Source organism: Lolium rigidum, chromosome 7 (assembly GCF_022539505.1).
Source record: "Lolium rigidum isolate FL_2022 chromosome 7, APGP_CSIRO_Lrig_0.1, whole genome shotgun sequence".
NCBI lineage: Eukaryota > Viridiplantae > Streptophyta > Magnoliopsida > Poales > Poaceae > Lolium > Lolium rigidum.
Genome location: NC_061514.1, coordinates 247,457,412 through 247,485,329, shown reverse-complemented (window position 1 = coordinate 247,485,329; position 27,918 = coordinate 247,457,412). Strand labels below are relative to the sequence as shown.

Sequence of the window (27,918 nt, the reverse complement as noted above, 5' to 3'; positions counted from 1 at the left end):
CTCCACGTTGGCCCAAGGGAGGCCATTGACTCCTCCAGCGCCTCCTCCCGTAGCAGCACCGCCTGCGGCCGCACCATCACCACCTCTGGCGCCACAACAGCCTCTTCATTGGCCGTGGCTTTGGGCGCCTTCGGTCTATATCGACCTCGTCGACAACGATGACAAGTAGGCAACCATGGCGCCCGTTCGGCTTCGTGGTTGTGCGACATCGCCGAGAAGTGGGTGGTGTGGCTAGGTTTTTTTCGGCGAGGGGATGAATGGTAACGAGATCGTCGAAGAGGTGGCTTAAAACAGGAGGTCGGTGTGTGCATTTGCTCGATGGTGGGAAGCTCTGTTGTCACATATTATTAGATTCATCTTTAAATATACCCTTAGATCCAAATTCAGTTATCTAAACATATGAATATGAATTAAAAATATATACCTCCACCATTCTAAAGAAAAAATATATACATCTAAATTTAGATAAATCTACGACAACATTTTTAGAATTGAGCGAATACAACAAATGCATTATAAGCGGATCCATCTTAAAGTCCAAACCAGGAAGTAATTTCAAATTCCATTAACGTGCGAAGGAACCGAGGAGGCGGCGGAAAAAAGGCACAAAACCCATCTAGGGTTCCGTCCTCCTCTCCGGTGATACCGTCGGTCCGCTCCGCCTCTGGTGGCCTTGGGGCCTTGTGGCGGACCATGGTCCCTCGCCAGCGGGGAGTTTCAGTTCTTATTTTAGTTTGCTTTTCAGTCTTTTTTTTTGGATGGTGAGGCGGCGGCTACATCCTGAAGTCAGAATAAGGTCCACCCCGTCCTATCCTCGCTCCGGTGGTGCATCTAGCACCGACGGAGGGCGCGTGAAGTTGTGTGCCGTCGGATCTCTTGGGATACGGTCGGTTTTCGTGTTTGTTGGTGTGGTTTCATGATAGTCTCTTCCGATCTACGGTTGTCATCATTGACGATGGTTCGTCGCTCCGGTGCGCCGGTCCTTTGGGACTTTAGCACGACGACTTCCCGTCTGTCTACTACAACAAGCTCTACTACGACAAGCTTTGCCTGACTTCGGCGATGGAGGGGCGTGGACAGCGGCGCGCCTTCGGCTCGTGCTAGTGTTTGTAATTGTCGCTAGGTGGTCCGAGTACCAATTTGTAATTTTCTTTACTTTTTGGTTTATTTATACTACTGTTGATGATTATTAATAGATCGGTGGATTTCTCGCAAAAAGAAAATTTCAAATTCCATTAAAAACTCTAAATGGTCTAAAAGACAATTCCCAAAACTCCTAACACGGTACGGCACTGCCCCATTTATTCTTCCCTTTTTCTCGTACAGTACCGAATTTTATTTCTTTATTTTCCTTGCCAAGATATCGTCTTGCCCGCGTGTCTTAGTCGCTGTCACGATAGGAATAGGGGCCCGACGCTAATCGCGGTGCCACCACCTGCAATCCACTACCGCGGTCGAGCTGTTCTTGCTCTGTCCTCCCTCCTACTCTTAAGATTTGTTCCTGATTAGACGCCGCAGGTTCCTGTGCGCGCTGGGACGGCGAAGAGCTTCAGAGCTAAGGATCTTTCTCGGTACGCGTCTCCGCCCCTGTTCTTGTTTCCTTACGCTTGCTCACGTATCTTTCCTTGGATTAGGCTGCTACTATTCCGCTTATGAAAAGATCAGGAGTAGGAATTCTCCCCGTGCTTCTTTTGGTAGGAGATTAAGAATTTGATCTGACTACGAAAAGCTTGCCCCTTCTTTGGATCTGACAGTGGTGCAACAGCTTGATGTAAAGCTCATTCCCCACGAGCGCTCTCCTTCTGCGCTTCTACCGAGCAATCTGTCCGTGTCTCCTTGCCGTGCTTATGTTCTTGGATTCAGTAGATTTCTGGTACTGATTCGTCTGCAGATTTGGTGAAACGATCCTGTGTGCTGTAGTTTTCTTCTTTTCCCCTGAGTGCCGCGTTGGCCACGTTGCTTTCTGTCGGCCCTTTCTTTTGTCTCTTGCCCAATTTGCGTGCATCCTTATCTCCTCTGCTTGTTGCTTCCGGCGTCACCAAAGCGACCGCCCAGCTACCTTGTCCTGCAAATTCCTGTGTTCCTTGTACCGGATTGGGAGGGGAAAGAGGTCAAACTTGTGTCAAAGGCAACTTCTTCTTTCCCCCTTCCGCTCTTCTTGTTTGAGTTCTGCTTCTAGATCCAGCTTTGGTTTTTCTTCCCTTGTTCTTGAATGATCTATTGTATTACTTTGTTGATGATTCGTGGATGAGTTCGTACTTGATTCAGTATAACAAATGTTTCTTCATTGTTTTGCTTGATCTCTGACAGAGGTTCTCTTGGGTTTTGCTTACAGATTCAGGTTTTGAATCTGCTCGGCCAACTGGGGTTGCAGATTCAGAACTGGAAGGAAGAATCTGAGTACAAATGGGGCAGTGTTGCAGCAGTGCTACTACCCCGGATTCAAACCAAGGAGGAGGAGCCAATGGCTATGGCTATTCTTCACAGCCAAAACAAGCGCAAACACCTCCTAGTTACAACAACAACAACAACAATGCTCAGCCACCACCACAGGGTGAGGTGAGGTACACACCGCCGGCGATGAACGCTCCGGTAGTCCCACCAGTTGTTGCCCCCTTGAAGCCCATGCCTGACACGATTCTCGGCAAGCAGTTCGAGGATGTGCGCTCTGTCTACACCCTTGGTAAGGAACTCGGAAGGGGGCAGTTCGGGGTGACGTACCTCTGCACCGAGATTACCACTGGCAGGCAGTACGCTTGCAAGTCCATCTCCAAGCGCAAGCTCGTGAGTAAGGCCGACAAGGAGGATATTCGCAGGGAGATCCAGATCATGCAGCATCTTTCTGGACAGCCAAACATAGTAGAGTTCTGCGGAGCGTATGAGGACAAGGGCAGCGTGCATGTCGTGATGGAGCTCTGCGCAGGCGGGGAGCTCTTTGATCGGATCATTGCTAAGGGACACTACTCAGAGCGGGCAGCTGCTACAATCTGCAGAGGAGTTGTGAATGTCGTCAATGTTTGCCATTTCATGGGAGTGATGCACCGTGATCTGAAGCCAGAGAACTTTTTGCTTGCAACCAAGGATGAGAATGCAGTGCTCAAGGCCACTGATTTTGGGCTCTCAGTCTTCATTGAAGAAGGTAACACACATATAATGTATAACATGCATATGCTTGTGAAAATTGTATTTTCTTGGTGGACAACTCTAATAGCAACTGGACATATATCTTGTAAAGTATTGTATAGCTGGAGTAGTATGTATTGATCACTTGGCCAGTTCAGATCAGACTCTCAATGTTCTTTAAACTTCATGCTTTTCAGTTTTTGGAATCTGCAAGCATTTTCTATCGCTAATGCAGATATAATAACACGGTGTTGTGGTTAGTGACTTGGTGGTGGCCGGTGATGTGATGGTGGAGGGATAGAGTTCCTCTGGTCTTTTTTCCCCTACATTTTTGCCATGTTATCTCCTATAGCGAGTATGGCGTGGCGCCATGGTCTATTTTATGACTTCATATCAGTAGTTTATCATCTGCCTCTGAAAGCATAACCACCAGCCTTTTTTTTATCCTGTAAGCCGTTTTGACTGATTCTTTGTTTAATCAAAGAGAATGTGATGTGACAAACTATTTAATCTTTCAAACTTTTGTTATTGTATACACATTAACTTATTTTCATGTGTACTAACTGTCTTCCAAATATATCAGGAAAAATGTATAGGGACATCGTCGGAAGTGCTTATTATGTTGCTCCTGAAGTGCTTAGGCGAAATTATGGTAAAGAGATAGATGTTTGGAGTGCAGGTGTTATTCTATACATTCTTCTCAGTGGTGTTCCTCCATTCTGGGCTGGTATGTTTGCCTCTCAAGTCCTGATGTACTTCCACCTTCTGAATTAAGGTATACAATTAAGCTGTAACATTTTGTTGTCATTCTTCTGTTTTACTTTGCAGAAACCGAGAAGGGAATATTTGATGCTATTCTTCAAGGGGAGATTGACTTTGAAAGTCAGCCATGGCCATCAATTTCTGAGAGTGCTAAAGACCTTGTGAGGAAGATGTTGGCACAAGACCCAAAGAAAAGAATTACTTCAGCCCAAGTTCTTCGTAAGCTTCTTGACAGTACATTAACCTTCAAATATTTGTTCCTTTCACCAAAATCTGATATTTTGTTTATGCTGGATCAGAACATCCATGGCTCAGAGAAGGAGAAGCATCAGATAAGCCCATTGACAGTGCTGTGCTTTCTAGGATGAAGCAATTCAGAGCAATGAATAAACTGAAAAAGATGGCTTTGAAGGTATTATTATCTTCATATGATAATTGAATGCCTTTTTCCCTCTGGTCCTTATAAGCAAATGTGTATGCAGGTTATAGCTTCAAACCTTAACGAGGAAGAGATCAAGGGCTTGAAGCAAATGTTTAGTAACATGGACACAGATAACAGTGGGACAATCACATATGAAGAACTCAAAGCAGGATTAGCCAAGCTTGGATCGAAGCTGTCAGAAGCTGAAGTAAAACAGTTGATGGAAGCAGTATGCACCGCTCCTGAGCTATTACAGTACCTTTCTCAAGCATGATATTGTTTACAATGTATGCTTACCTTCTGATCCATTCCAGGCTGACGTGGACGGCAATGGATCGATTGACTACGTTGAGTTCATAACAGCTACGATGCACAGACACAAGCTCGAAAGAGATGAGCATCTGTTCAAGGCATTCCAGTACTTTGATAAAGACAGCAGTGGGTGAGTATTTTTTTTCTGATAATGGGCTACGTCGCTTTCTACAGCGTCTGATTGTCACGAGTGATAGTTTTGTTTTCCAAATCAGATCTTATCACTAGTGAGGCATGATATTTACAGGTTCACACTTTACTTATGTTTGCTGAATTGCTTAATGGTGTGATACGACAACTTGGCCGGAATGATAGTTGTACAATGCACCCGCGCATGAAACCCCAGGATTTATTTGACTAAGGATTACCTTGATTTTTATGCAGCTTCATCACAAGGGATGAGCTGGAGACTGCTTTGATCGAGCATGAAATGGGTGACGCGGACACCATAAAGGACATCATATCAGAAGTCGATACGGATAATGTAAGTCTGCGTGTTGTCAGTACTTTCTCATGTTTGTTCCTTTCATTTCTTGATGGCGCTCTTGTGGCAAAATTTCCAGGACGGGAGGATCAACTATGAGGAGTTCTGCGCTATGATGAGAGGAGGGCTGCAGCAGCAGCCAGTAAGGCTCAAGTAGAGTCCGTTTCCTTGTAGAAAATGATGTACTGATAGCGAAACTGCTCTTGGTTCTTTCGTTTTTCCATGTTAGCTGGACGGATAAGAAGTTTTTTTGCTTTGCATTGTTGAGATGATTGTGTATATCTTGTGACTTTTTGCTCGTTGCACGGAGTTGCGCAAATGTTGTGGACGTACTTTGTTCTTCTGTAAGTTCGTTTTTTGCAAGTACATCTAATAAAAGAGTATTTTTTTTTTGCAATCCGTGCTTGTTACCCAGCGGAATGGCAGAAGCCTGTTTTGCAGGAAAGGAGTTCAATTTGGTCAGTTGTAAGAGCTTATTGGCCTTGTAAAAGGTAAACAGGTGTGCGTTCTTATTCTGTTTGATGCACACTCGACTGTTGGAAAATATGCCGACATGTGAAAGTGATCAATTGCATGGATGATGGACCGTGCTTGCAAGCGTCGAGCTTCAAATGTGTTCCGGCTGCACCAGCCTCGGCCTCGCCATAAGGAAGAGGTCAAAACTGAGTGGATTACAGACGATCTCTCTGTCCCGGGGACATCCGTCAGATATTTTCAAGTCGGCAGCAATGAAGACGGATGCTTTTGTATTGTCTGTATATGTGACTAGGCAACCCTCAAGTTGCCGACCTGCACGACATCACGAAACCAGCCTAGCCCCCATTTGAGACACCGGCAAAGACTACTGCACATTTAAAAGAAAAAGAAACTACTAGTAATGAAGATATATAGCCCATCGTATGTGAATATTACATTAAGAACCAGAATATGTTTTAGATATTTCAACATACTCTCTTATTTCTTCTTATACGGTTACAACATACTCTCTCTGTTCACTATTTCAAGATGTTTGTAAACCTACACATTAAAACACGTCTGCCATCTGGATACACGCTTTCTCGAAGAAAGCTAAAACATCTTTAAATAGTGAACAAGTCGAGAAACACGGTATAAAGGACAGCAACATATCTGTCATTGTTTTTTTTTTTCGAGAAAATATCTGTCATTGTTCTGTTCTCCTCCCTTGAGAACAGCAGGGCGAGCCACCAAAAGGATATAGCAGTACTGCCTTTCATACAATCCAGAATCCGCAAGCACAGAATGATCTTCTTCAGCATTTTTTTTGCTTTGTCAGTTTGGCCGGCATCTGATATCGACTACGACATGTCGAATGTGCGGCCCATACCATTTGACGCGTTCAACATGGTCCAGAGAGACTTTCCAAGATAGTCCTGAGGCACAATGACATCCCATAGCGTGCAAGGGCAAGAGATTAGTATTTCAAAAAGGAACAAGAGATGCATGTTAACATGTTTCGTTGGTGTACCATGAGTTGTGGCGATACTACTGATGGATTCAACAACATTGTCCAACCAGCGTGCCTCGTCCGTGTCATTGACATTCCCATGTATATGCAGTATGCCTCCATCAACCCTAGTAGGTGTAGCAATAGAACAGAATCAGAACTTGAGATGTTCACGGTGCATCCAACAAACTAATAAATCAGTCTAAGGAACTAGTATAGATTTGCAGAAGATGTAATCTTGGCACCTTGCAGCTCATTCGCTGGCAAAACCTTGTGTCTATAACTAGACTACACACATAAGCGAAACATGTCATCATGATGTAATTAAGGAGGCGTTCACTTTTACCAATAGCTCACTGTAATAAAAAAAGAACACTTCTGATATCTAGTACTGTCTTTACCAAAAACAACAGCTCAGCCTTTGTTTATAGCCTTGCACACTGAAAGAACAGCCAGCAAGCCATTTTTATTGTGTCAATCAACCTACATACATATGCTATTATTTGGTCACACCAAAATGCTAGCATGTACTCCCTCCGTCCCGTTTTAATTAACTTGACCGTAATTTTGCAAAAAAAACCCTGACGATTTTTACTCCGTACCCGCACGTCCTTGTCGTTGAATAGAAGGCATAGTGGGCATACGTTGGACGTGGGGGAAGAGACTGGAGCGGAGGAACCGGGAGGCGTCGGGCCCGCCGTGGCTGTCGTGGACGCCGACGAGCGTGGCGCCCGGGGAGGCGAGCACCTGCGCCTGGTCCTCCATGACGAGGTTGGCCTGTGCGGCGGCCATGGAGATCTCCCCCCCCCCCCCCCCCTGGCGTGCTGGCGCAGCTCCGTCTGCCAGAGCATCCCGTCCGCCGCCGCCGCTCCCGGCGACCATGGAGAACTCCCCCGCGGCGTGCTGGCGCAGCTCCGTCTGCCAGAGCATCCCGTCCGCCGCCGCCGCGCCCGTTTCCCTCGATCCATCGATCGATTGGATCTCACGGACAGTAGATCTTAGGAGTCTATTTTAAATTTGAAACTGTATAGGACGGGAATGTAAAAATCAATTTCTAAAGCGTTTTTTCTCTCCCAAGTTAATTAAAACGGGACGGAGGGAGTAGTATTTTCTGGACCTATAAGCTGATCTTGCTTACAAATTACAACCAGAGTTAAGAACTTATTTTTTTTGCTTCAGATTCTGATTCAGGTTTATGGCCACAACTTTTCCAAACTAGATTAATCTCAGCTAGTCCTACTGGAGTATAGGCCAAACCAAGCTTGCAAACCTCAGTAGACCTCTACGTTTGAAACATCGAAAAACTACAAATATTGGGGGTGCAGATAAATTACCTTAAAGCCCTAACAGCAGTAGCCCAGCTACATTCACTGGAGGGTATCAGCCCGAGACAAACACGGTCAGCAACTCCCTAATTAAGAAAGCATGACGGTAAGTAGCCATCCTGGTACAGGTATTTAGCTCAACAGGTGAAATGTGTTCACCACATACTTTTGGTGCTGTCAGACGGTTGTCTCCTTCAAGTATAACACAGCGATCTGCTACATGGTTGTCCATCACGTTCCGGTTAAGAGCCTCCAGGGCATGTGGATTCCATTCGCATGCATAAACTAACTTGGCATGAGCCCTGCAAAGAAATAAGGAATGTTTTGTAAGAGGGACAAGAAAATCACTTTGGATTAAGAATTTGACGAACAGCTGTCATCGAGGATATACTTCACAAGAAATGGGAGCACAAAGTATCCGATTCCAGAAAACAAGTCCACAACCACTTCATCTCTACAATCAAGCTGTCCCATGCGAAGCTTCTCAGAGCGATTACCAGAAGAAAACATGCATTTTGTTGCATCAAGTGAATAAGAGATGCCATTTTCATAATGGGTCACCCACCCATTGTCACCGACAAGAAGTTCTAATGTGCTATCTCTTGTGCCATTTGGCATGATTTTTCCCTGCAAAAAGGAAAGACTTAGTCAAACACATCCTCAATAGAAGGAACAGCTTTCTACATGGCAAGGGAACCAGCACATGGATGCTATAAGTTACTCTATTCAATAGGCAGCACCGTACATCAAGAAGGATTGTTCCATGGGACACACCATACACATAATTTGTATCTATATCTTCTATAATATGGCATGCCAACTGTTCTAGTTTCAGATTATCACTACTACCTCCGTTCCAAATGTAAGACGCTTTGGTAAGCTGTTTTAACCTACCAAAACATGTTATATTTTGTAACGAATATATTCCTGCTACTGAGCAATTAAGAGTTCAAAACTAAAAGTAACTTACTTGGCGAGCAAGACGTTGTGCCCCGAGTGACTTGGCAATTAGGTGCCAAAGTTCTGCTCCAATGGATTCCCACAGTGGGTCCTTAAAACAAGTCTTTGGAAGCACAGTGATATCACCTAGGGTTTCCCACCTAGCAATAAAATAAATCAGCAAGCAACAGGCCAAAGTAAGAAAAAATCTTTATTGAAAAGTAGGTTTCTATACTATCCGTCCGTTAGTTTCTCAAAAGAAAACTCGTATTGTTAACAGGTCAGTGAGAACAGACCTAGTTGGCAGCTGCTCTAGCAACTGAGAGGGCATTCCTTTTCTTTCCAGTAGAAGAGATACAAGTTCTCTCATGATGGTTTGAGGAGGAGATTTAGAAGCTTTTCGGCTGAGAGCTAGTTCATCTTTCAAAAAGGAACCATGGCAAGATGACAATATTTCCAATGCTTTATGAAGAGTAATGTTAGCGCCTACAAGCTTCTTTTCCGGACACCCCAATAGCTCTTCAGAGATACATGAGTTATCATCAAGTGTCTTGGAATACTGATCAGTGATTAGGGCATGAAAGGTTCTACTAACTGGAAAAAGAATATTGACATTATCGTGGCTGACTCGAACTTTTCTAGCAAGGTCCAACCATCCAAACTTTTTTAGAATATCCTTCCCTAATTTGGCATACTTCTTCTCCAATTGGAAAACCAGAAAATCTGAATCAGCAAAACCATTAGTGGCGGTATCAACTTTTGGCTTTGCATTATGACCAGCAAAGGTGCCATTTTGGTCACGTTCTTGTATATCCAGGGTAGATAACGCATCACAACTTTGTGTAACCATGTCATCTTTCTTGTAAGCAAGGTTAAATATCGATTCCACCAAATGAAGATCAATTTTTACTGGTTGACTAAATTTTGTTCCAAATGCATAGCAAGATGCACCGCCGCCAATAACAACAAGATCATCATCAATGACAATAGGTGAGCTACGGACACAGAGGCAATGACCAAGAGATGGAATGGAGACATGTAACCAGACACTATGCTTTAAGTTTAGCAATGCAACTTCCTGGTTGTTTTCTCTAATAGGGCAACCGCCAAGTATCCCGAGGTAGTGTTTATGGATGAACATGCAATGTGAAAATCTGGGAGATGGAGTTCTTCCACTGGTGATTTCTTTGTTCCACCTGAGTGTTGTTACATCAAAACTATAGAAGTCATCCAGTGCCCGCTGACCATCATGACCACCAAACATGAACAGTTTTGACCCATAGGACACCAGAGAATGTGAATGGCGAGCACATGGCCATTCACTAGCAGCAGGAATCACATCCCACTGCATGCTTTCTGTGTCCAATATATTCATACAAGAATATATGCCTTCATTACTGAGTCCACCAAAAACATATATTTTCAAGGCTGCAGCAACAGCAGCATGTCGGTGCCTGCACACAGAATAAAGAATTTCACTGAATAGTATTATCATAAAATATCTACTGTCCAAAATATGCGTTGTTATCATTAATCTTTCGATAATTGACTGAGCGAGCTCAAATGTTAAAGGAAAACACGAGAGCAAGATAATTAGGAATTTCATCTTGACAGTACCTTGGCTGGAAAATATTTCCACTGCACTCTACTCTTGACCATCTATTCTCCGTGCTTTGCAAAACCCAAACATCATCAAGAATTTCTGAAGGACCAGCCCTACCTCCAATAGCATAAATATGATTGCCTACTGCAGTAATTGTATGACCCAACCGTGGTGAAGGTGTATCTTTAACGATTATTTCCGTCAACAAACCAGATTTTGGATCAAGCAAAAGGGAGTAATTTCTTCTTGAATGCCTTCCTGGTCCTCCAAAACCACCAAAAGTTAGGATGCAATGCTCTCCACCAACAGTTAAGGCACAAGCAGATTGGCCCCATAAGAAGAGTTTCTCAATCGGTTCACCACTAGTCTTCAACTCGGTAACAAAAAGATGGCTACTTTTATTTCCCGATGATGCTGACAGTTTTTCCTCCTGCATTAATCTACAGTAGACAACAGATGACAAAAGGGTTCAGTGATATAGCGGTTGTATCATTAGTCAAATAAAATAGTGAGACAAAATTCAATGCCCAGTGGTTGGATGAGGACTTGTGCAATAGAATACGTATGATTTAGTGCAGGAAAACAACCATGGCCTAGTAACTACGGCTGACAGGTAACAATCATTGACTTTCTGACGAGCAAAAACACAGCAGCAGAACCTTGCACTGCCAATTTTTTTAATTAAGCCAATATTTAAGAAAAGAATATTTTCAGGATTATTTGAATATAGCCAAGAATACATACCCAGCATGTACCAATAATCTTCTAACTATAAAAATGATGTCAAATACTCAAATATGCATTCCAGGATCCAACAGGTCAAAAAATAGCATCACTATGAAAAAGTAAAATACAAATAAGATGGAGAAAGTAGAGATATAAGAACATGCCGTTCAGCATTACCAAAACCATGCTTGGCACCGTTGTTGCGTACAGGGTTTCGATTTTCAAAATATGATCCTTCTATTGAATTCTCACCAAATTCACCATCACTTTTGTCACCAACGTCACAATTATAGACACCGCTTCTCTTTTCTGTTAACAGATCATCACGTGTCTGTACACTCTGACTGAGTGGCAACTTAACTTCCGGGCCCAAGCAACGATCATCTTCTTTAGTATGATCATCTTGCAACCTGGGTATACCTGGCAGACCCTGGCAGTTTGAAAGGAAACAATATGTTACGAGACAAAAACAACATTGCTCAAATTCTGAACAATTATTCTACTCAAAAGACAAAACATTACTTTGGCAAGCCTTCCAGGATAAAATACAGACATCATAACACCTAACAAACACAAGTGGCAGGGAACACGAATACTGTGCCCTGCCCCTGTATCTCTATCCTTAACATTCTCATTGCATCCACTTCAAGTGCATTTAGCCCAATTAGTATAGTGACACTATAAAAAAGCTTTAGGCTGGGCAAGCTGGCATAATCAACTTTGAGGAATGACCTACATCTGTGGATATTTCAGGGTATTCTAACTTTATAAGTCAAGCTTTTTGTGCACCTTTGGTTCTGCTAGTTTTGGGGTCTTTGACAACGGTAAGGAACAAAAGAGGGTCTTACATAAACATATGCAGCAATGGCACCGATTTTTATGCTGGAGACACCAGTGGCGGAGCCAGCATCCAGCGACACTGGGCAGCCTCCCGGGCTCTTGCCAGTGTATCTCCTTTGAAGTTTGGTACAAAAGGCTGGGTTAACTACTACTCAGTTCCTTTGGAAAAATGCTAATCAATCTGGTTGTACTTAGTTCTTGCCCAGGCTAAGAATGGGCAAGCTCTGCCACTGAGTTGCATGATGTAAAAAAAAAATAACATGGAAAAAGAGCCATGCAGTTTTTTGAAGGTCAGAGTAAGTAGCAAAAGACCGGAGTTCTGAATCGCATGGACTTGAGATATACTTAATGCGACACACAAGGACAGAAAGAGGCACTAGGAAGAATACACAGAACAAATACTTTTATTGCTCGGGCTAACACTTCTTACGCAGTGTCTTCGTGCCTTGGCTATTATCCTCCATCCAAATAAACTTGGTACAAGCATATCTAACAAATAGCTCCACTCAGCGAACAGTAATGTAATGTACTCCACAAGATGTGCTCTGCCTCTACTAGCAAGTTGAAATGCATGGTGGCTAACAGCTCAAGAGTAACTCGACCTAAACTGGTCATGTTCATGATAACCTCAACTACTAGGTCACTAACCAAGTAGGTGTAAACTAAGCTCAATCAACATGCAGCGCATAGACATTAGAACTTTTTGATGTGCAGAATGCCTCAGTCATCAAGTGAATGGGCCCAAGGACATATCCCTGACGCCGCGCAACCATAACTAGAGACATATGCAACAAGATCAACTCATTCATCTCTTAATCTTCTTATTATTTGAGTACCTCTTCTCAGAGCATCAAAGCAGTGTCATCGTGAACATCTGCCACAATGAAATGAGCCTTCACCTTTCTTCGGATTGCGGAATTCCAAACCAAAGTAACAGTAGTCCTGGTCCTGTAGCAACAAACGGTCGCCCTTATCGAAGATGTGTTTATTTTTACCGGATCTGGGGCTATCTTCTTTCTTCTATGGTGTACATTCCCACCTGGCTAATATGGGTGTAGGCGATCGTCTGAAATTTTAGTATCAAGAACCACAACACATTATCCGCCACATAAGAGTTCCATCTTCTCTCCCAAGGCTCACATCTTACATTGTCGCCTCTCAATTCCATCTTCTATGCATGAAGGCTGGTTCCATGATACATCCCCTACAAGGCTCACCCTTGCTTTAAGAAATATATGTGCACGGTAGGAGAGAAGACTAAAGAATACTCTATGGTGGATAACATGTTGCAAGCCTTGAAGCCTTCTGACACTCATTTACATCCTCTACAAATTCAGGGATTTATGTGTGATATCACTCAAATAAATGTTCGTCAGCTAAAGGCATTCAAGGGATGCACAACAAGTATGAGGTCGAGCACCTACTGCTCACCCAAGCTAAGTGGAAATCTAAATACATGGACATGACTCTGAGAAAAAGATTGCAAGGCGAAAAGGCGCACACGAATTTTGTTGTGGCACTTACTGACACCGAATTAACAATGCTTTGATGCTACAGGGGAGGGCTTGGATTTTCAGATATGTTTGCACTGAGTAATGAAACTGTAGTTGAGGCCGTGCATAAGGCAAGGTTGCAGCATTGCGCAGATAAGAAGTGTTCACGTTTAAAAAAAGCAAGCTGGTTGCGTATAATCTACATCTACCTTGTCAGTGGCCTAGTAGTTGGCCAATGATTGATTGCTTAGTTGCTAGTTGAGCACGTTTTGAGGAGTAGACTGCATTAGTTTTGGGAGATATTCATTGGAAGGTGCCGTGAGTAACTGAGTATAGAACCGCGGTGGTTACCCATAGTGAGAAGTTCAATATGCTTTTGTACAGTTTGCTTCAGTGCATGAGATATTAGAGAAGGGAAGTGAAAATATCTGCTAGAATGCAGAATCAATCATACCTTAGACTGCAAAAGATCCAGAAATCCATCCATTCGCTTCTTATTTGCCTCCATTTTACAGTTGGCGATGCTAACAAGGTACCGGATGTACTCCGGAGAAACTACAAGCTCATCAGTCAGCCCAAGAGGCACCTCCATGCGAATTGAAGACCTTATTGCTACCATCGCACGTCTTTGCAAGCTTGTGATACCTACATATGGCATCAATATCAGGCGAAAGTTAAGCACGCCACATAGTAAAGTATCTGCTTAAACCCGAGACGTACAAACCGGCTCACCTGACTCCCGGAACCCCGCATGGATTGCGGCGGCGACGAGCGACGCTGCCGCCGAAACATCCCTGCACTCCACCGCCACGATCATCGGCTCGAACCTGAACACCAGCTCATCCCCTGCACCCTTCTCTCCGCCTCCAGTCCCGCTGAACAGGAGCTCCACGACGGCGTCCGGGTCCGCGGGGTCGTGCGAGATGTACACCCACCCGCCGCCCCGGGCCTTCTTCTTAGGCTTGGGGTCGCTCGTGTGGGGCTTGGGCGTGGGCTGCGCGAGGACTGAGATGCGACCGGAGCAGGAGGAGGTGGTGAAGAGGTCCGCGTGGGAGTTGAGAGCATCGAGAAGCTGGGCGATGGGGGCGTCTACTCCGCCCTTTGGGGACTTGTCTGGCGCCGGCGAGGAGAGCGCGGCCAGCGCCGCCGCTTTCCGGCGAGCGAAGTCCATGGTGAAGCTACGATGAGGTGTTCTACGAGGAGGTTTTAGGGTTTGGGTTGGGCTTTCCCAACCTTTAGGCCTCGTTCGGTTGTGGGGATTTATACCCACTAGTGGATCTACTCCGGGGTGAGATTGGGTGAACCCCAACCATCACCCGATTCCCCTATTAACCTCTCTCCCAGTACCCCTGCTTCTAATTGTTGTTCGGTTGACCCACGCTCCCGCACCTCTTTTTTGCCCTCCCACAAGCAGCAGGCAACACACAGGATAAGCAGTAGCAGGCAGCGCATGAGATAAGCAGACAGGAGATGGCTGGCGTCAGGGACGGGGTGGGTTGGGGGGTTGCCGAAGATCCGGTGCTTCCTGATCGAGCGGCTTAGGTCTTCGATCCTGCATCCATGGCGGCATCAGCGTTGAGGAAGGGAGACGGGACTAGAGGAGGTCCTCTCCACCAGTTGGTTGCGCGGCCGCCGCCGTTCCCGTCCGCTCTGTTCGTGTCGTCGCCGCCGCCGCCGCCGCCGCTATCGCGAGAGGGAGAAGCGCGCTCTGTTGGTTGTCTCTGTCTTTTGCTCTGTATCCTTTCGGGATGGTATCCACGGGTCGGGTGCAGAGTTTTCAAAACCCGGTGGATTGGGGGATTTTCTGGGAATACCGGGCGGGGTGAAACGCATACAGGTTTTAACCGAACGGACCTTTATACCGAGACCGGGATTAAAACGCGGGGCTCCGATCCCGGCCGACCCACCGGGTTTGTGCGCCGATTCCGACCGGGATGGGACGAAACGAACGAGGCCTTAGGCGGCCACGGAAGAGGTTTTGTAAAAGAGAATTGGAGAGTGGGCTTGGAAGTCAATCGGGCCTTGATTGAACAGAGCGAAGCCAGTGCAGGGTCGTGAAAAAAAAAGTTTAAACCCTTTTGGATTGTAGAAGTTTCTTTTTGTTCCCAAAAGTTCACCCATCAATTCAGCAGCAAGAATATCTGAAAATACAAAATAAAATACAGGTGTTGCACCACCTAGCGATGACTACAAGCACTAGAGCGAGCCAAAGACGCGTTGTCCTCGCCCCTCCCTCATTAGAACCGGATAAAACTTATCGTAGTAGAGCTTGTTGTGGTAGATAAATGAGAAGTTGTTGTGATAAGCCCCCCGAAAAAACAGCTCATAAGAGCAACAAGCACCTCCGATAAAGATAAGCGTAGATCTGAAAGGAACATCGACCAAATCAAACAAAATATGGTACCCATGTTTCTATGGATTATACTAGGCTCAGTCGAAATATTGAACAAAAACTGGAGGCAAGCCGAAGTAGGGTCAAGGATGAAAAAAAAAGGAATGGTTACTGTAGCACGTTACTGTAGATGGCTATAGTAGCCCAAACAACTCAGGTTTTAGCAAATCAGCTCATCTTTAATATAGGTAGTTATAGGTATCATCTTTGAGTTGTGTATGAGAGTGGTTAAAATGCCAATAATGACTATCGTCGAGTTGTGTACGGGTTAAGAGTGGTATTGAAGGGGTGGAGAAGCTAATGATGACTGTGAGTGGAGGTCTTGAAGTTATGGCTGAGAGGTGTATAAGTTGCGTTGAAGATTATGCAGCACGTCACCTTTGGGTGATGTCGGGTGGTGGCAGCACTGGAGGACTACATTTTGGATGATGCTCGTTGAGTACCGAGTCGTGATTTTCAGGGTGAAACCCCAAGTTCTGGATTTTATTCGTTGTATCTGGCAATGACCTTGCTGAAGGTATTTTTTTTAGCTCAAACTTTCTCCATGGTGAAAACTTAAGATCTTCGATTGGGCGATGATAATGTTTGTGCATTGTTTCCTTCCTCGAGTCGTTGATTTTGGAGTCTCTTTTATAGTCCGAATGTTGTTTTTGGTAGTGGTTAGAGTGTTATTGTTACAAGTTTCATCACCGCAACGGGTCTTTCTTTTCTTTTTCTTGGCTATGTGCATCTTTTATGTCTTTGGGCATTTTGTTGGCGCATAGGCTATGTGTAATTGATATCTTCGCAATATTAATATATTTTTATATCAAAAATATCTTTTTACTTCCCAAAGCAAGACACAAAATAACAAGACATTAGCATTTCTTTATGACATTCATGGAGGGAAAAGTAAGAACACAACTGTTGAGACTGCATTTTAAGAAAATTTAAAGAGGTAAAACAAAAAGTCTATCTGTATAACATGCACATAATGTTGCTCCTGATGACTAGCTTGAGCCTAAGAGCATCTCCAGTCACGTCCCCCAAAGCAATTTGGGCCGTGTCGGATAAAAAAACGTTTCTAAAGGCCATTTTTGTTCGGCGCGCCCCAATATGGTGTCCGGCGCCCCGAGCCCGTCCCCGCTACACAGGGGACTCTCCGGGCACGCCGGACACAACGAAATGAGAGGCGAGGAGGCACGGGTCCGACGCGTCAGCGGCTCGGACGCTCAACCGCCGCCTACTTAGCGACAGTGCAGTTGCCGGGAAGGGGAACCGTCGCATTGGCAACCGCGTCGACGCCAACCGCCAGAATGGAGCGCGAACTCCTCGGAATGGCAACCGCCGCTCTCTTTGACTTCTGCGTCGTCGTTCATCCGCGCTCAATAAGACCCGTACGTAGGCGCTTTCGGATCTTCAACCGGCCGCCATTCATCCAAGCTTCTCCTCACAATGAGCTACATCTCTGCCCTTCTGTCTGACAACTCCAGCGAGGGCAAGCCTGCAGGATGGTGCCATTGGTGGGACATAGTCCGGACGCCCAGCAACAGCGATGATTCCCCGCCGCCAATGGACAATGCGAAGGATATGGCAGTTCGTGGAGGAGGAGGCGGAGGAGGAAGGGTCCGAGGAGGCGACGGCGGCCCGTGCGAAGGCGAAGGTGGAGGCAGACACGAAAGCGAAGGCCAAGGCCAAGGCGCAGCCGGCGAGCACCGGCACGATGAGGAGGACACAAGTTCCTCCGACGAGTCGACCGACACCGCCTCTTCGGAAGAGGTGATGAGCAGGAAGCGCCACCGTGATGAGGACAACGAGGCGGGTCCATCATCAAAGAAGAAGTAGTTTAAAATAATTTATATGTAATTTGATTATGTTTTTTCGAAGTTTTTATATGTAATTTGTTTATGTTGCACCGATTTGAATATTAGTAAAGAGTTTTCTTCTATCTATTAAAATTAATTTTTAAGTTTTGGGGGCGAGTTTGGGGGACGCGACTGGGGAGCGACGTCCCCCAAACGCGGCACGAACAAAACACGTCCCCCAAACGCTCAATCCGGCGCCGTTTGGGGGACGCGACTGGAGATGCTCTAAAGCTCTGTTTGTATTATCTTTGCCTTCTTTCCTCTCTCTACAGTACATATAACTTTTGCACAACACAAAATTGATTCTTTACCATGCAATTTATACCTTCCACGATTACCATTGTGGCTGCACATTAGCCACACATGGCTGAATTTAGTTGCGCCCTAATGCTAGTAGCTAAACCAACATGTACTGCACTTTACATCTCAGAGAACCTTCAGTAGTCTCCCATACATCACATATTTTGTTATTTCACCAATGTGGCAAGATGGAGATGGAAGTAAGTGCCCAGTTAAGCACAGTCGATCCCATCATCTCCAATCTTGATGAAGGAATGTAGTGTGCAATAAAAGAATTATATGTAGTTTCAAAGTTATGGGAAGGAGAAAGAGGTCAAATGAGTTCCTAGTATTATCTTCCCAAGAGTTATCGATGAAGGTGGATAGAGGTCCATCGTTCCTTTCGACCTTAATAGTTGGCTAGGAGCACTCATAAGATATTTATTGTGCTGGCTTCTCCCATCTCTTGTCAGTTATTTGCTCTCCTTTCCGTACGTAAAAATCAACATCACCTGATCACCGCATCATTAGCGGTATTTGCCTACCAATTGGGTTAATCCCTGCTCACTTCCCTAGGAGATGATTTATTTACTCGTTGCCTGACCATTGTCCTTATTGCTCAACAATTTATGATGGCAGAAACTGCTTCTCCTGCAATGCAAACAACTTTCAATGAACCACACAATCTTATAACGCCATCCGCTTATATTGTTGTAGAGAATGTGTAACCCTCTTATAATGAAAGAGTAAACTAAGGACAAACAGAAACAAGTAACTCCAATTTATCAAATAATTAGTAATTACTACCGAACATAAAAAAGCATCCATTATAAGGAGAGTGAGATCAAATGCTCCCTAACATAAGAACCCTAAATGGTTGCAGGAATCAAACCAAAAAAAATGGATGGATTATCAACCTTGCAAGATGGTATCGATATAGTAATAACAACAAAGCACCCGATGCAATACTTACTGAAAAGTGAAGCAATAAGTTCACAAATATGCTGTTTATGTCTCTTGCCTTGCACAAACACTTCAGAGTGCATCCCAAATAGCTCCACATCTTGTAACAAAATATCAAGATGGCTGTAGATAAAAGATATTATCAGCATTTAACAAATAAAATAATTGTTGAGCTATTAAGCGACCATGATATATTTCATAATTAGAAGAAAATATTATACCTCAGCTGTTAGTTCAGCATGGCACAAAGGGATAATGCTTTTCGTGAATCTGTTTACGCCTCACATACTGTCCATTCTGAACAAACTAGGATGCCATCTGCCAAAATCATGCTCCTATGGCACATCTTCCTTTGCAAAATCTTAAGCTTGTGCCAGCTTTAGATTTTACATGACTTTCTTCCACCAGCTCATCACAAAATGCAACAGTTTACTCCAAATTATCGTCATTAAAATTGTGATCAATATAAAAACCATATACATCTGGTTCAGCTGTCAAACCCTCCTTTCTCATCTCATCAAATAACCCTCTCGCCTCAGCAAATTTCTTCTTTTTATTCAGCAATCTTATAAGAGCACTATATGCACTTGCGCTGAGTTTAAATCCCTTCTCCATCATTTCATTATGGAAATACAGTGCCTCTTTCATATTTCTTGCCTTACAATGCCCCTTGATCAATATATTGTATGTGTTCTCGTTTGGAGCCACCTCCTGAGAATGCATCCCCTTGTAAATCTGTGTGGTAGATTTCATGTTCTTGTCAATGCAGTACTGCTTCATAAGAGAATTATAAGTTACAACATTTGGGCAAACATTCTTCTCCAGCATCCACTCAAGCAGCTTTTTTCCTCCTTCTACCCTACCTGACATGCAAAAACCATTCATTAGAACATTATAAGTCGCTATACTAGGCTTAATTCCTTTATCTAACATCTCCTGTAACAGGCTGTGAGCCCTGTCAAACTCTCCTGACTTGCAGAGCGTATCTATAAGAGTTGTATATGTATAAACATCCGGTTTAAGGCCTGCTGCTTCCATGTCTGTCATGGTCCTCATGGCCTGCTCCAGATTGCCAAACTTGCACATGCCATTGATCAGGGAGTTGTATGTGTAAACGTTCAGCTCTAATCCCTTGTTGCACATCTCATGCAATAACTCATTAGCACCATGCACATCTCCCTGCTTGCACAGACCATCCGACAGGGCCGTGTATGTCACCAGGTTCGGTGCCACTCGTCTCTGCACCATGTCATTGTGAACCCGAAAGGCTTCCACCATGTCCCCTCTCTTGCAGTACCCATCAATGAGCACTGTATATGTGACAACATCAACATCCAGTCCCTTATCCACCATCTCCCGAAGTACTCTGTCTGCCTCTCTCAACTCCCCAGCCCGACAGAGACCATTGATCAGTGTGGTATATGTAACCCCATCGGCTGCAAACCCTCTGTTCTGCATTTCTTCAAACCACCTTCTTGCAGCTACCAAATCACCCTTGCCACAAAATCCACTCATTACAGTTGTAAACACCACTGCGTCCAATGCCACTCCACGCATCACCATATCCTCTACCACCCTCAAAGCATCTGAAACCTGCCCTTTATTGCATAACAGTGCAATGACGCTTGTATATGCTGTCGCGCTTGACTCCAGTCCATTTGCCACCATTTCATCCAACAGCTTCACCGCGACCTCCAGCTCACCATGGGCGCAGTACCCATGGACCATAGTGCCGTACGTGACAACATCTGGTGGTAAGAGCATTGCATCGAACAGTTGACGCGCATCCTTGAGCCGGCCTGCGCTGCAGAGAGCCTTGAGGAGTATATTGTAGGAGCGGACGTTCTTGTCCGGGAGTTGTTGGAACAGCTCAATTGCTTCGTGGAGCGGAAGGCGGGAGAGCACGGCGTTACAGGGTTCTGGGGACGGGGATAGGCCGTACTGGCGGAGGCGGCGGAGCAGGGCGGCGGAGGGGAGGCAGAGGAGGAGGAGGTCGAAGGAGGCGGGGTCCGACGAGAAGGCCTTGTAGGTGAAGATGAACTGCTCGACGAAATGCCGATGAGGAGAAGGGAAGCGGAGGGCGCGCACGAGGATTGCGCGCGCGGTGCCGGGGTCGCGGACGGCGAGATGGGCGGCGATGGCGAAGCACTGGATGAGGTGGGGGTGGGGGTGGGGTCGGGAGGGGAAGAGCAGGAGGAGCGGGAGGAGGATGCTGGTGAGGTTGGGGTGCGAGGCGAGCAGTGGGAGCGCGAGGAGCAGGTGCAGCGGGCGGAGGAGGGGGATGAAGGGGAGAGGAGGGAGGGATCCTGGACTGGGCGAGGCGAGGAGCGCGGCCGAGAGGCGGCGGGCGAGGGCATCGTCGGCCGGCGATTCGGGGCGGGGTGGACAGTAATCCGGGAATGGCCGGGGCGCAGCGGTGGTGGTGAGAGCACCGTCCTCAAACTGCGGCGTGCGGCGGCGGCTGCGCCGGTGTGGAGAGGAGGTAGAGCTGCAGGGACGGACGGGGCCCACGAGCCGGGGGATAGCCCGCGTGTGGGATAGCCAGGAGGAGCGCTGCGCTGCGGCGGAGGCGCGGCGGAGGAGCATCCGGCGCGGGCGGATACAGGGAGGCGGGAGACCGCCCTGTCGGCGGCGGCGGCGGCGGCGGAAGATGGTCAGGTGGGAAAGGGGAGGAGGTTTGCGGGAGCGCGACCGCGAGGTAGACGAAGCCGCTATGAGCGACACGCCACAAAGGATGGTCACCCTTTGATCGGGATCCTGTGGCTCCCATAATAAGATCTCAAATCATGTAACCCTCCCGTATGCTCCTGTTCTACACTTCTACTCTTAAAAAAAAAATTCTACTGTTACTGTTAGTACATCTTCACTGAAGAGGAAACATTCAGGTGATCACTATCTCCACTTCCCCTGTAAAACCTCATTTTCAAAACAATATGGATACAACTATGGATATTGTCACTTCGATTAGTTTAATCACATACTTTCAACTTTAATCACATAAAAGTACATTTGATCACTTCCTTTGTCTTTCGACTAGGTTAGGTAATTGGCATATCTACTTACTAAAATGGCTAACATAATCTTGTTATGTATCCATTTCCATATCCACATTTGTATCAAAATTCAATACTATCATATTGGTTTTTGTATTTGAAAATTAATCGTATATTTACCACATCTATTTTCACGGAGGTCCGATATTACCAACATCCATTTTCAATTTTCTAAATGCAAATGTCGGATAATTCAGATTATCCACTACCAGTTTCCACCCCTAGTCACACTGGCATACAAAAACTTGTCACAAGATGTACACACTTATCTGCAAAAAAACTTGTCAAAAATATGATCATGTGCTCATTTTAGGTCCTCATGGTCCGTTTATGTTTCTCTTGCGCACATACAATTTGCTAGTTCTCGTGTTTTCCAAAACAATGAAATATGAGCAAGCCCCTTCACTTTGTTTGTTCTTTTTTTTTTCTTTGGAAATATGAGCATGCGCTGCCTACCTATGCTCGAAGCAGCCATGTATGGACGATATCAAACAAGAATGCCTAGACTATAAAAGGAGAACTCTTAAGAGTTTGAGAAGAACAACTCCTTCCCATACGACCGCATGATGTAAGATGGAACTAATAATACTAGTACCGTATATAGATAAAGTTGCATCAATTAATTTAGAACGGAGAGTATAAGTTACAGTAGCAATCAACATGGCGGACAAGAGCATTTTTTTCTTCCAGTCCAACAATAATGCATGTATCACCCTCCACCGCTTATATATTCTCAAACTACTGAGAGCATCTACTTGATTCATGTAATGTTACAGAACACATTTCGAGTAGATTCATCTTACAAACAGAACAGAAAAAAAGTGTTGTGTACATATATAGCATAAATTTTAGCCAAGTCTTGCTTCCCGGTGTAAAACCTGAAAATGAACATTTATGGAAACAAGGTTAAGTCAATGTATCAAGAATGACAACTACAATGTCAAAATAAAAAAAATACAGACTCAAGCCCAATAGATGCTATTTTAGAACACGCACACTTGATGATTTGGACTCACTGCAAAAGAGTATTTAGTTTGGTGATTTGAATATTAGTACAGGTTAAATGAAAAGTACACACTTTAATCTAGTATCATTAACATATTATTTTAAAACTGTCAAATAAATGTATTAGATAAACTTTTGATTCTGAAATATCAATTTCGCAGGAGACAACCGTTTATAAGCTTAAAAAAATACAAATAATTATCTCCAATACAATATGAGCTCAAGATACCCTATGAATGATGTCGTCTAGCAAAAGAGTTTTGTAGGGCATTACATTTCACTGATTTTTTTTTAATTTAAATACACAAGGTGATGACTAGGGTACATGTGTGTGTGCATTATACGCATTTAATTAAACTTTTCACACCATACACAATCATGGTTACGTCTCGCGTGAAAAAGGTTGTGGCTATATGTTCTTTGTATCATAGCCATCCTAAACTACAATACTAGGTCATGCTTAATAGTACATCTGGTAATGTTCAATTGTACGCTTTTCTTACATAAGTTTTCCTTGATATTTCACAATTTCCAGATAGCTTCTCAATCAAAGTGAACACACCATCTAAAGGGGTCACTTTACTGTTAGGCTTCCCCTTATGCTTATGTATCTCCGTATGGGCCCAGATGGTTATGTGTAGATTAAATGAAAAATGACCATGCAAACAGCATATTCTAATTTATTGATAGCCTGCAAGGCTGCAACCACCTAAACCTCCTTGTAAGGCTAGACAAGGGAAACATAGCAACTGCACTCTTTCTTTCCTCAATTGACAGGTGTTTTGAAACCAGTTCTTCCAAGGGTGAGTATAGTTATAATGAAGCACATGGAACAGTAATTTGCTTGTCTAAAATTAAATATTTCTAAAGAATGAAATTACTTCATCTGTTTTTCAGTCAAACGGTAGAATATACCCTTCATTAATGTGTAGCAAATTTCAGTAAAAGAACACAATCTATTTTACCTCTTCAGCAAATTTAATCAAGATTGTTGTCCTGGGCCTCTGCTGGCCTTCAATTGGCACAAAATGCGCCGTAACTACCGCAGGAAAGCCAGCATTATCCAATACCCCCTACAAGAAATTCAAAGAAGTGGTCAAACATTGTTTATGAAAGAAGACAATGTTGACTTAGATATTTGGGCAGAATTTCCCACCCTTACAATCCCTGCAACAAATGCTCCACAGTTGAATGCCCCCATGTCTTTTGGCACGGAAATGAATCTGATCAAACAAAAAGGGTGCCAGGTTTGAGACTTGTAGTGTAAACAAAACTTTATGAAGTTCAAAGGAGTTCATCAAACCGGTTAACAAGCAGCTCCTTTTCACTAATCATGTATTCATCTTCATGCTCTGTTCCTTTCTCAAGTGAGTCAGCCACCTGGAAACAATAAGAAAGCATCTGCTGGGATAAGCAATCAGATAAGTGCACTCTCTCCAGTGATCATAATAGAGCCACAGGCTCCTACTTACTATCAACACATTATAATTGGAAGCGACAATTTCTTCTATAACGCAACTACAGGAAAAAGAGTTAACACTGGAGTAGTATTTCTCTAATTTGGAGCCTTCTGTTTGATATTAGCCTAGCTCTGTATTTTTTTTCAGTATGTGAATTTGTATTTAAATAAGAGCAATTATCTAAACATATTATTATATTATTTTTCAAAGTGCAAGTCAGAAAGATAAGAACTAAATAACATTTTTTCGGTGTGCTTGGTCAGGTAGTCAGGCTCAAACACCCTGGCGGTTAGGCACACATTTTTATGAACACAATAATCAGGCGGTCAGTCCAACAACAAATGAGCCACAATTCTTTTGATGGCACAACTAAGAATGGAAACAGGGAATGAAAAAAAAAGTGCACCCTTTACGAGAATTCCGACAATTATGTAATCACTCAAACATTGTGGGACAGAGTAAGAATTAGAGAACATTGATGAACAGAACAGTGTACCTTTCCAAACAATACTTTCCATACAGTACTGTGAATAAATGATAAAATCCCCAGCAGTCGAGTCTCGCGTCTATTCCCCTGGATTGTTAATTATTATCAACATGACTGTCTCAACAGGATAAAATTTAGAAAGCATATATACAATAAATTTGGAGAGCACCTGGAACTCTTCATAGAAATAATAGCCGATGAATGTTTTTTATCCAACTTAACAATTTTTTTCAACAACTCTAGATATTTTGGTTTATTATCTGCAGCTCCACATTATCCAAGAATTTTCAAAATTTGCACTACAAAGATGTCAATCATATCTGCACAGACCATTATTTTAAAACTAGATTGATTTTAGCATGTTAGATGTTGTGCTATGGATATTGTTCTGCGACTTACTATTTTAAAGAAAGACATGTGATACAAACAGTTATTTTGCTATCTAAAATACATTATGCACATTAAAGGAGATGATTAGGGCATGTCACATGTAACAAAGAAGCGGTGAAGTTTTGACTGACATACTGTTCACCTTTTCATGGCTTTAAGTATATGAACCAAATCACCAATAGATCTATACTCTACTACAAAGCTCTATTTTGGACTAATGAATCATGGAATAAGAAAAAGATTATGCATCAAACCTTCTCTCGGTGACACAGCAGTTCAAGAACTCGTGCACCAACAGCATACCCAGCGTCCTCCAGCCTGTGTATAACTCACAAAATAAGAAAGCAGAAGTATGCCAAGCATACAAGAATATTAACACATGCAAATAGAGCAATGTATTTTTAATGAGAAACACTGTTGAGTGTCTTTGCATGATTTAGCACAACAACATTGCTGTCTTCATCATCTAAAGAGAAGTTACGAGATAGTGTCTTATATGGTAAGACAACCAAGATTTAACCCACAATAAGTAGATACATTAAAACATTAGAGAGATGTACAGGTTGCAAAAAATTGACCAACCAAATGTTACAGTTGCGTCATATATAAGAGAAAAATCTCAACATGTGAATTCCGGATGATTTAAAACATTAGCATACAGCAAGTGGAAAACACATAGCACCTGAAACTTTATGTGACCTGAATATCAAAGACTTAAAGAGTGGCATGTAGCCATGCACTGACTAAAAAGCTGGTACCAGCCACTGGGTACCAATCAAGTCAAGATGAAATGAAATGACATAGCCCAGGAAGGACCAGCTAGTGGATACAATGAACTAGAATACAGGATCATCAACAATATAAATAGACAACCTTCGTTCCAGCTCAGCAATGTTGTCAACTTGTGTCTGATTGTACTGAACAACCTCCGAGAACAAGAATGCAAATGCACTCAAACTGACCTATGAAAGACAAAACATTTATTAAGCTCATATGATAACAAAACAAGGAAGAAAATAAAATGAATCGGCACAAGTTACAAACTTGAAACAGGAATGCTCATCTGGAGATACAATATCTTGTGGACGTTTTACTTGCACCATATATTGCTAATCAATTTGTAAAGAAGACACTAACTAACACTCCCTCCATTCCATAGTTCTCAACTAAAACCACAACAATAATTATGGAACGGAGGGAGTACATGTTTGACCAAACAATAAGCAAGCACACACTCCCTAATAGTTCTAATAAGAGAATCATGTGGACACTGTAATATGGTAAAAGCATATTGAAAAGGAATTTTATGCAATTACATCTTCCATTATTCTCTAAAAAATCTTTGATCCAAACTAGGCGTTGGATGTAAGGTTGGTGTACTGTGTCATCCGATCATTGATGGTTTTGTCGGCCCTCAATTTTATCCCACATGTGAAGGGTGGATAATATATTGGCCTATACTTAAACCTAACACATTTACGTATCCTTCTTATGTCTTATATCTCCAGCAGTCCATCGAATTCCAGCAAGTATGCTTCAGTTCCCTCTGTTACTGCAATTTCTTAATCTAGATAAAATCCAAACTCACCCTCTTTTCCCAAGAATATGTGGATTGGATCCTCTTAAACATAGCCATCTATTTAACCCCTTCAACTAAGGCAAGCTTCGTAGTTGCCATTCATTTCGGCCCTTTTCAAGAAAGAATTCCTTTTTTTTTTGCTTACAGGGCAGAAGATACAGTTTAGGTGCACTTTAATTTACTTCACAAAATGATGTGAGCGGAGAAATGGTTTGGGGTATTTTCCATGTAGTACTAATGCGATGAATATAGCACGCAAAAATAAACACAAAGTAGCCAATCTACGAAGCTTAAACTTAATTTTAGAAAGGCAACTAATAATGAATACATTTAGGTCTAAATATTATCAAAATGAAAGTATCACTAAGGTGCATAGTAACTACCACTTCAAAATATTTTGCTGCTATGCACGATATTGACACATTTCCTTTCCTTCTTGAAGAAAACACTTGAATAGAGTCGTGGGGTTGGGCAATAGTTGGTCCCAGTTTCCAATTGAAGCTACCACTAACCAGCATCCATTCGATTCCAACTTTCAACCAAATTCACATTGCCGATTTAGCACCTAACCCGCAAACCTCCTCAGTTACCTACCTATTAACAGAGCCCGTCGAGCAACAGATATCTAAAAATTTAGCACGCAGACGCGTGTGTGTGCACAGATCTGGAGGGATTTTGGTGTGGGGAAGACGTGTACCTCCTGCCTGCCCCGGCTGAGGGGCTTGTCGAGCACGTTAGCGTACTGCTTCGCCTTCCCCACGCCGATCATCTTGCCCGCCCTCCTCTGGGGCCGCCCTTCCTACGGCTGAGGAAGGGGGAGGCGACCGGCGATCTGGACAGGAGGGGGCCGGATCTGGGCAGGGGGAGGGCGGCGGAGGGGTCGGGCGCCGGTGGGAGGAGGGATCGCCGGCGGCGGGCGTGAGAGCGAGAAGTCGGGAGCGCTCGGGTGCGACTGCGTGGGGTGAGGGGTTTT

The 27,918-nt window shown here is 43.9% G+C and overlaps 4 protein-coding genes across 4 annotated transcripts; 1 reads left to right on the top strand and 3 right to left on the bottom strand.

The window, feature by feature from the left end:
- Window positions 1–2,335: 2,335 nt before the first annotated feature.
- Window positions 2,336–5,491, top strand: LOC124675413 (calcium-dependent protein kinase 19-like). The gene is given in 9 exon segments (XM_047211490.1): window positions 2,336–2,507; window positions 2,510–3,139; window positions 3,707–3,850; window positions 3,952–4,104; window positions 4,185–4,297; window positions 4,368–4,535; window positions 4,621–4,748; window positions 5,003–5,102; window positions 5,182–5,491. Coding segments are annotated over 9 exon segments (1,557 nt in total). The 5' UTR covers window positions 2,336–2,464; the 3' UTR covers window positions 5,260–5,491.
- Window positions 5,492–6,261: 770 nt separating this feature from the next.
- On the bottom strand, window positions 6,262–14,684 carry LOC124674068 (tRNA wybutosine-synthesizing protein 2/3/4). Its single transcript, XM_047210101.1, has 11 exons — window positions 14,226–14,684; window positions 13,948–14,138; window positions 11,325–11,590; window positions 10,449–10,874; window positions 9,128–10,285; window positions 8,863–8,992; window positions 8,284–8,519; window positions 8,059–8,194; window positions 7,902–7,978; window positions 6,589–6,695; window positions 6,262–6,493 (listed from the first exon to the last, which is right to left on the bottom strand). The coding sequence occupies exons 1-11, from the start codon at window positions 14,662–14,664 to the stop codon at window positions 6,393–6,395; spliced, it is 3,267 nt and encodes a 1,088-aa protein (XP_047066057.1). The 5' UTR covers window positions 14,665–14,684; the 3' UTR covers window positions 6,262–6,392.
- A 3,486-nt stretch (window positions 14,685–18,170) lies between these two features.
- On the bottom strand, window positions 18,171–21,557 carry LOC124674616 (pentatricopeptide repeat-containing protein At1g05670, mitochondrial). The gene is made up of 3 exons (XM_047210658.1): window positions 19,193–21,557; window positions 18,982–19,094; window positions 18,171–18,659 (listed from the first exon to the last, which is right to left on the bottom strand). The coding sequence occupies exon 1, from the start codon at window positions 21,555–21,557 to the stop codon at window positions 19,401–19,403; it is 2,157 nt and encodes a 718-aa protein (XP_047066614.1). The 3' UTR covers window positions 18,171–18,659; window positions 18,982–19,094; window positions 19,193–19,400.
- Window positions 21,558–22,796: 1,239 nt separating this feature from the next.
- LOC124675122 (trafficking protein particle complex subunit 5) lies at window positions 22,797–27,833 on the bottom strand. The gene is made up of 8 exons (XM_047211193.1): window positions 27,643–27,833; window positions 26,240–26,328; window positions 25,621–25,684; window positions 24,986–25,063; window positions 24,333–24,409; window positions 24,186–24,252; window positions 23,995–24,102; window positions 22,797–22,902 (listed from the first exon to the last, which is right to left on the bottom strand). Exons 1-8 carry the CDS (start codon window positions 27,712–27,714, stop codon window positions 22,873–22,875), a joined length of 585 nt encoding a protein of 194 aa, XP_047067149.1. The 5' UTR covers window positions 27,715–27,833; the 3' UTR covers window positions 22,797–22,872.
- Window positions 27,834–27,918: the final 85 nt, after the last annotated feature.

Excerpts from the sequence above, each read along its gene's own strand:
- LOC124674068 (XM_047210101.1), bottom strand. The coding sequence starts at position 14,664 with ATGGACTTCGCTCGCCGGAAAGCGGCGGCGCTGGCCGCGCTCTCCTCG. Across the intron at positions 8,993-9,127 it reads CTAGAGCAGCTGCCAACTAG|GTGGGAAACCCTAGGTGATA; the intron begins GTCTGTTCTCAC and ends TTTTATTGCTAG. Across the intron at positions 8,195-8,283 it reads GTGCTCCCATTTCTTGTGAA|GGCTCATGCCAAGTTAGTTT; the intron begins GTATATCCTCGA and ends ATTTCTTTGCAG.
- LOC124674616 (XM_047210658.1), bottom strand. The coding sequence starts at position 21,557 with ATGCTCCTCCGCCGCGCCTCCGCCGCAGCGCAGCGCTCCTCCTGGCTA.
- LOC124675122 (XM_047211193.1), bottom strand. The coding sequence starts at position 27,714 with ATGATCGGCGTGGGGAAGGCGAAGCAGTACGCTAACGTGCTCGACAAG. Across the intron at positions 26,329-27,642 it reads TCAGCCGGGGCAGGCAGGAG|GTCAGTTTGAGTGCATTTGC; the intron begins GTACACGTCTTC and ends TGTCTTTCATAG. Across the intron at positions 24,103-24,185 it reads TTGTTGCAGGGATTGTAAGG|GGGGTATTGGATAATGCTGG; the intron begins GTGGGAAATTCT and ends AATTTCTTGTAG.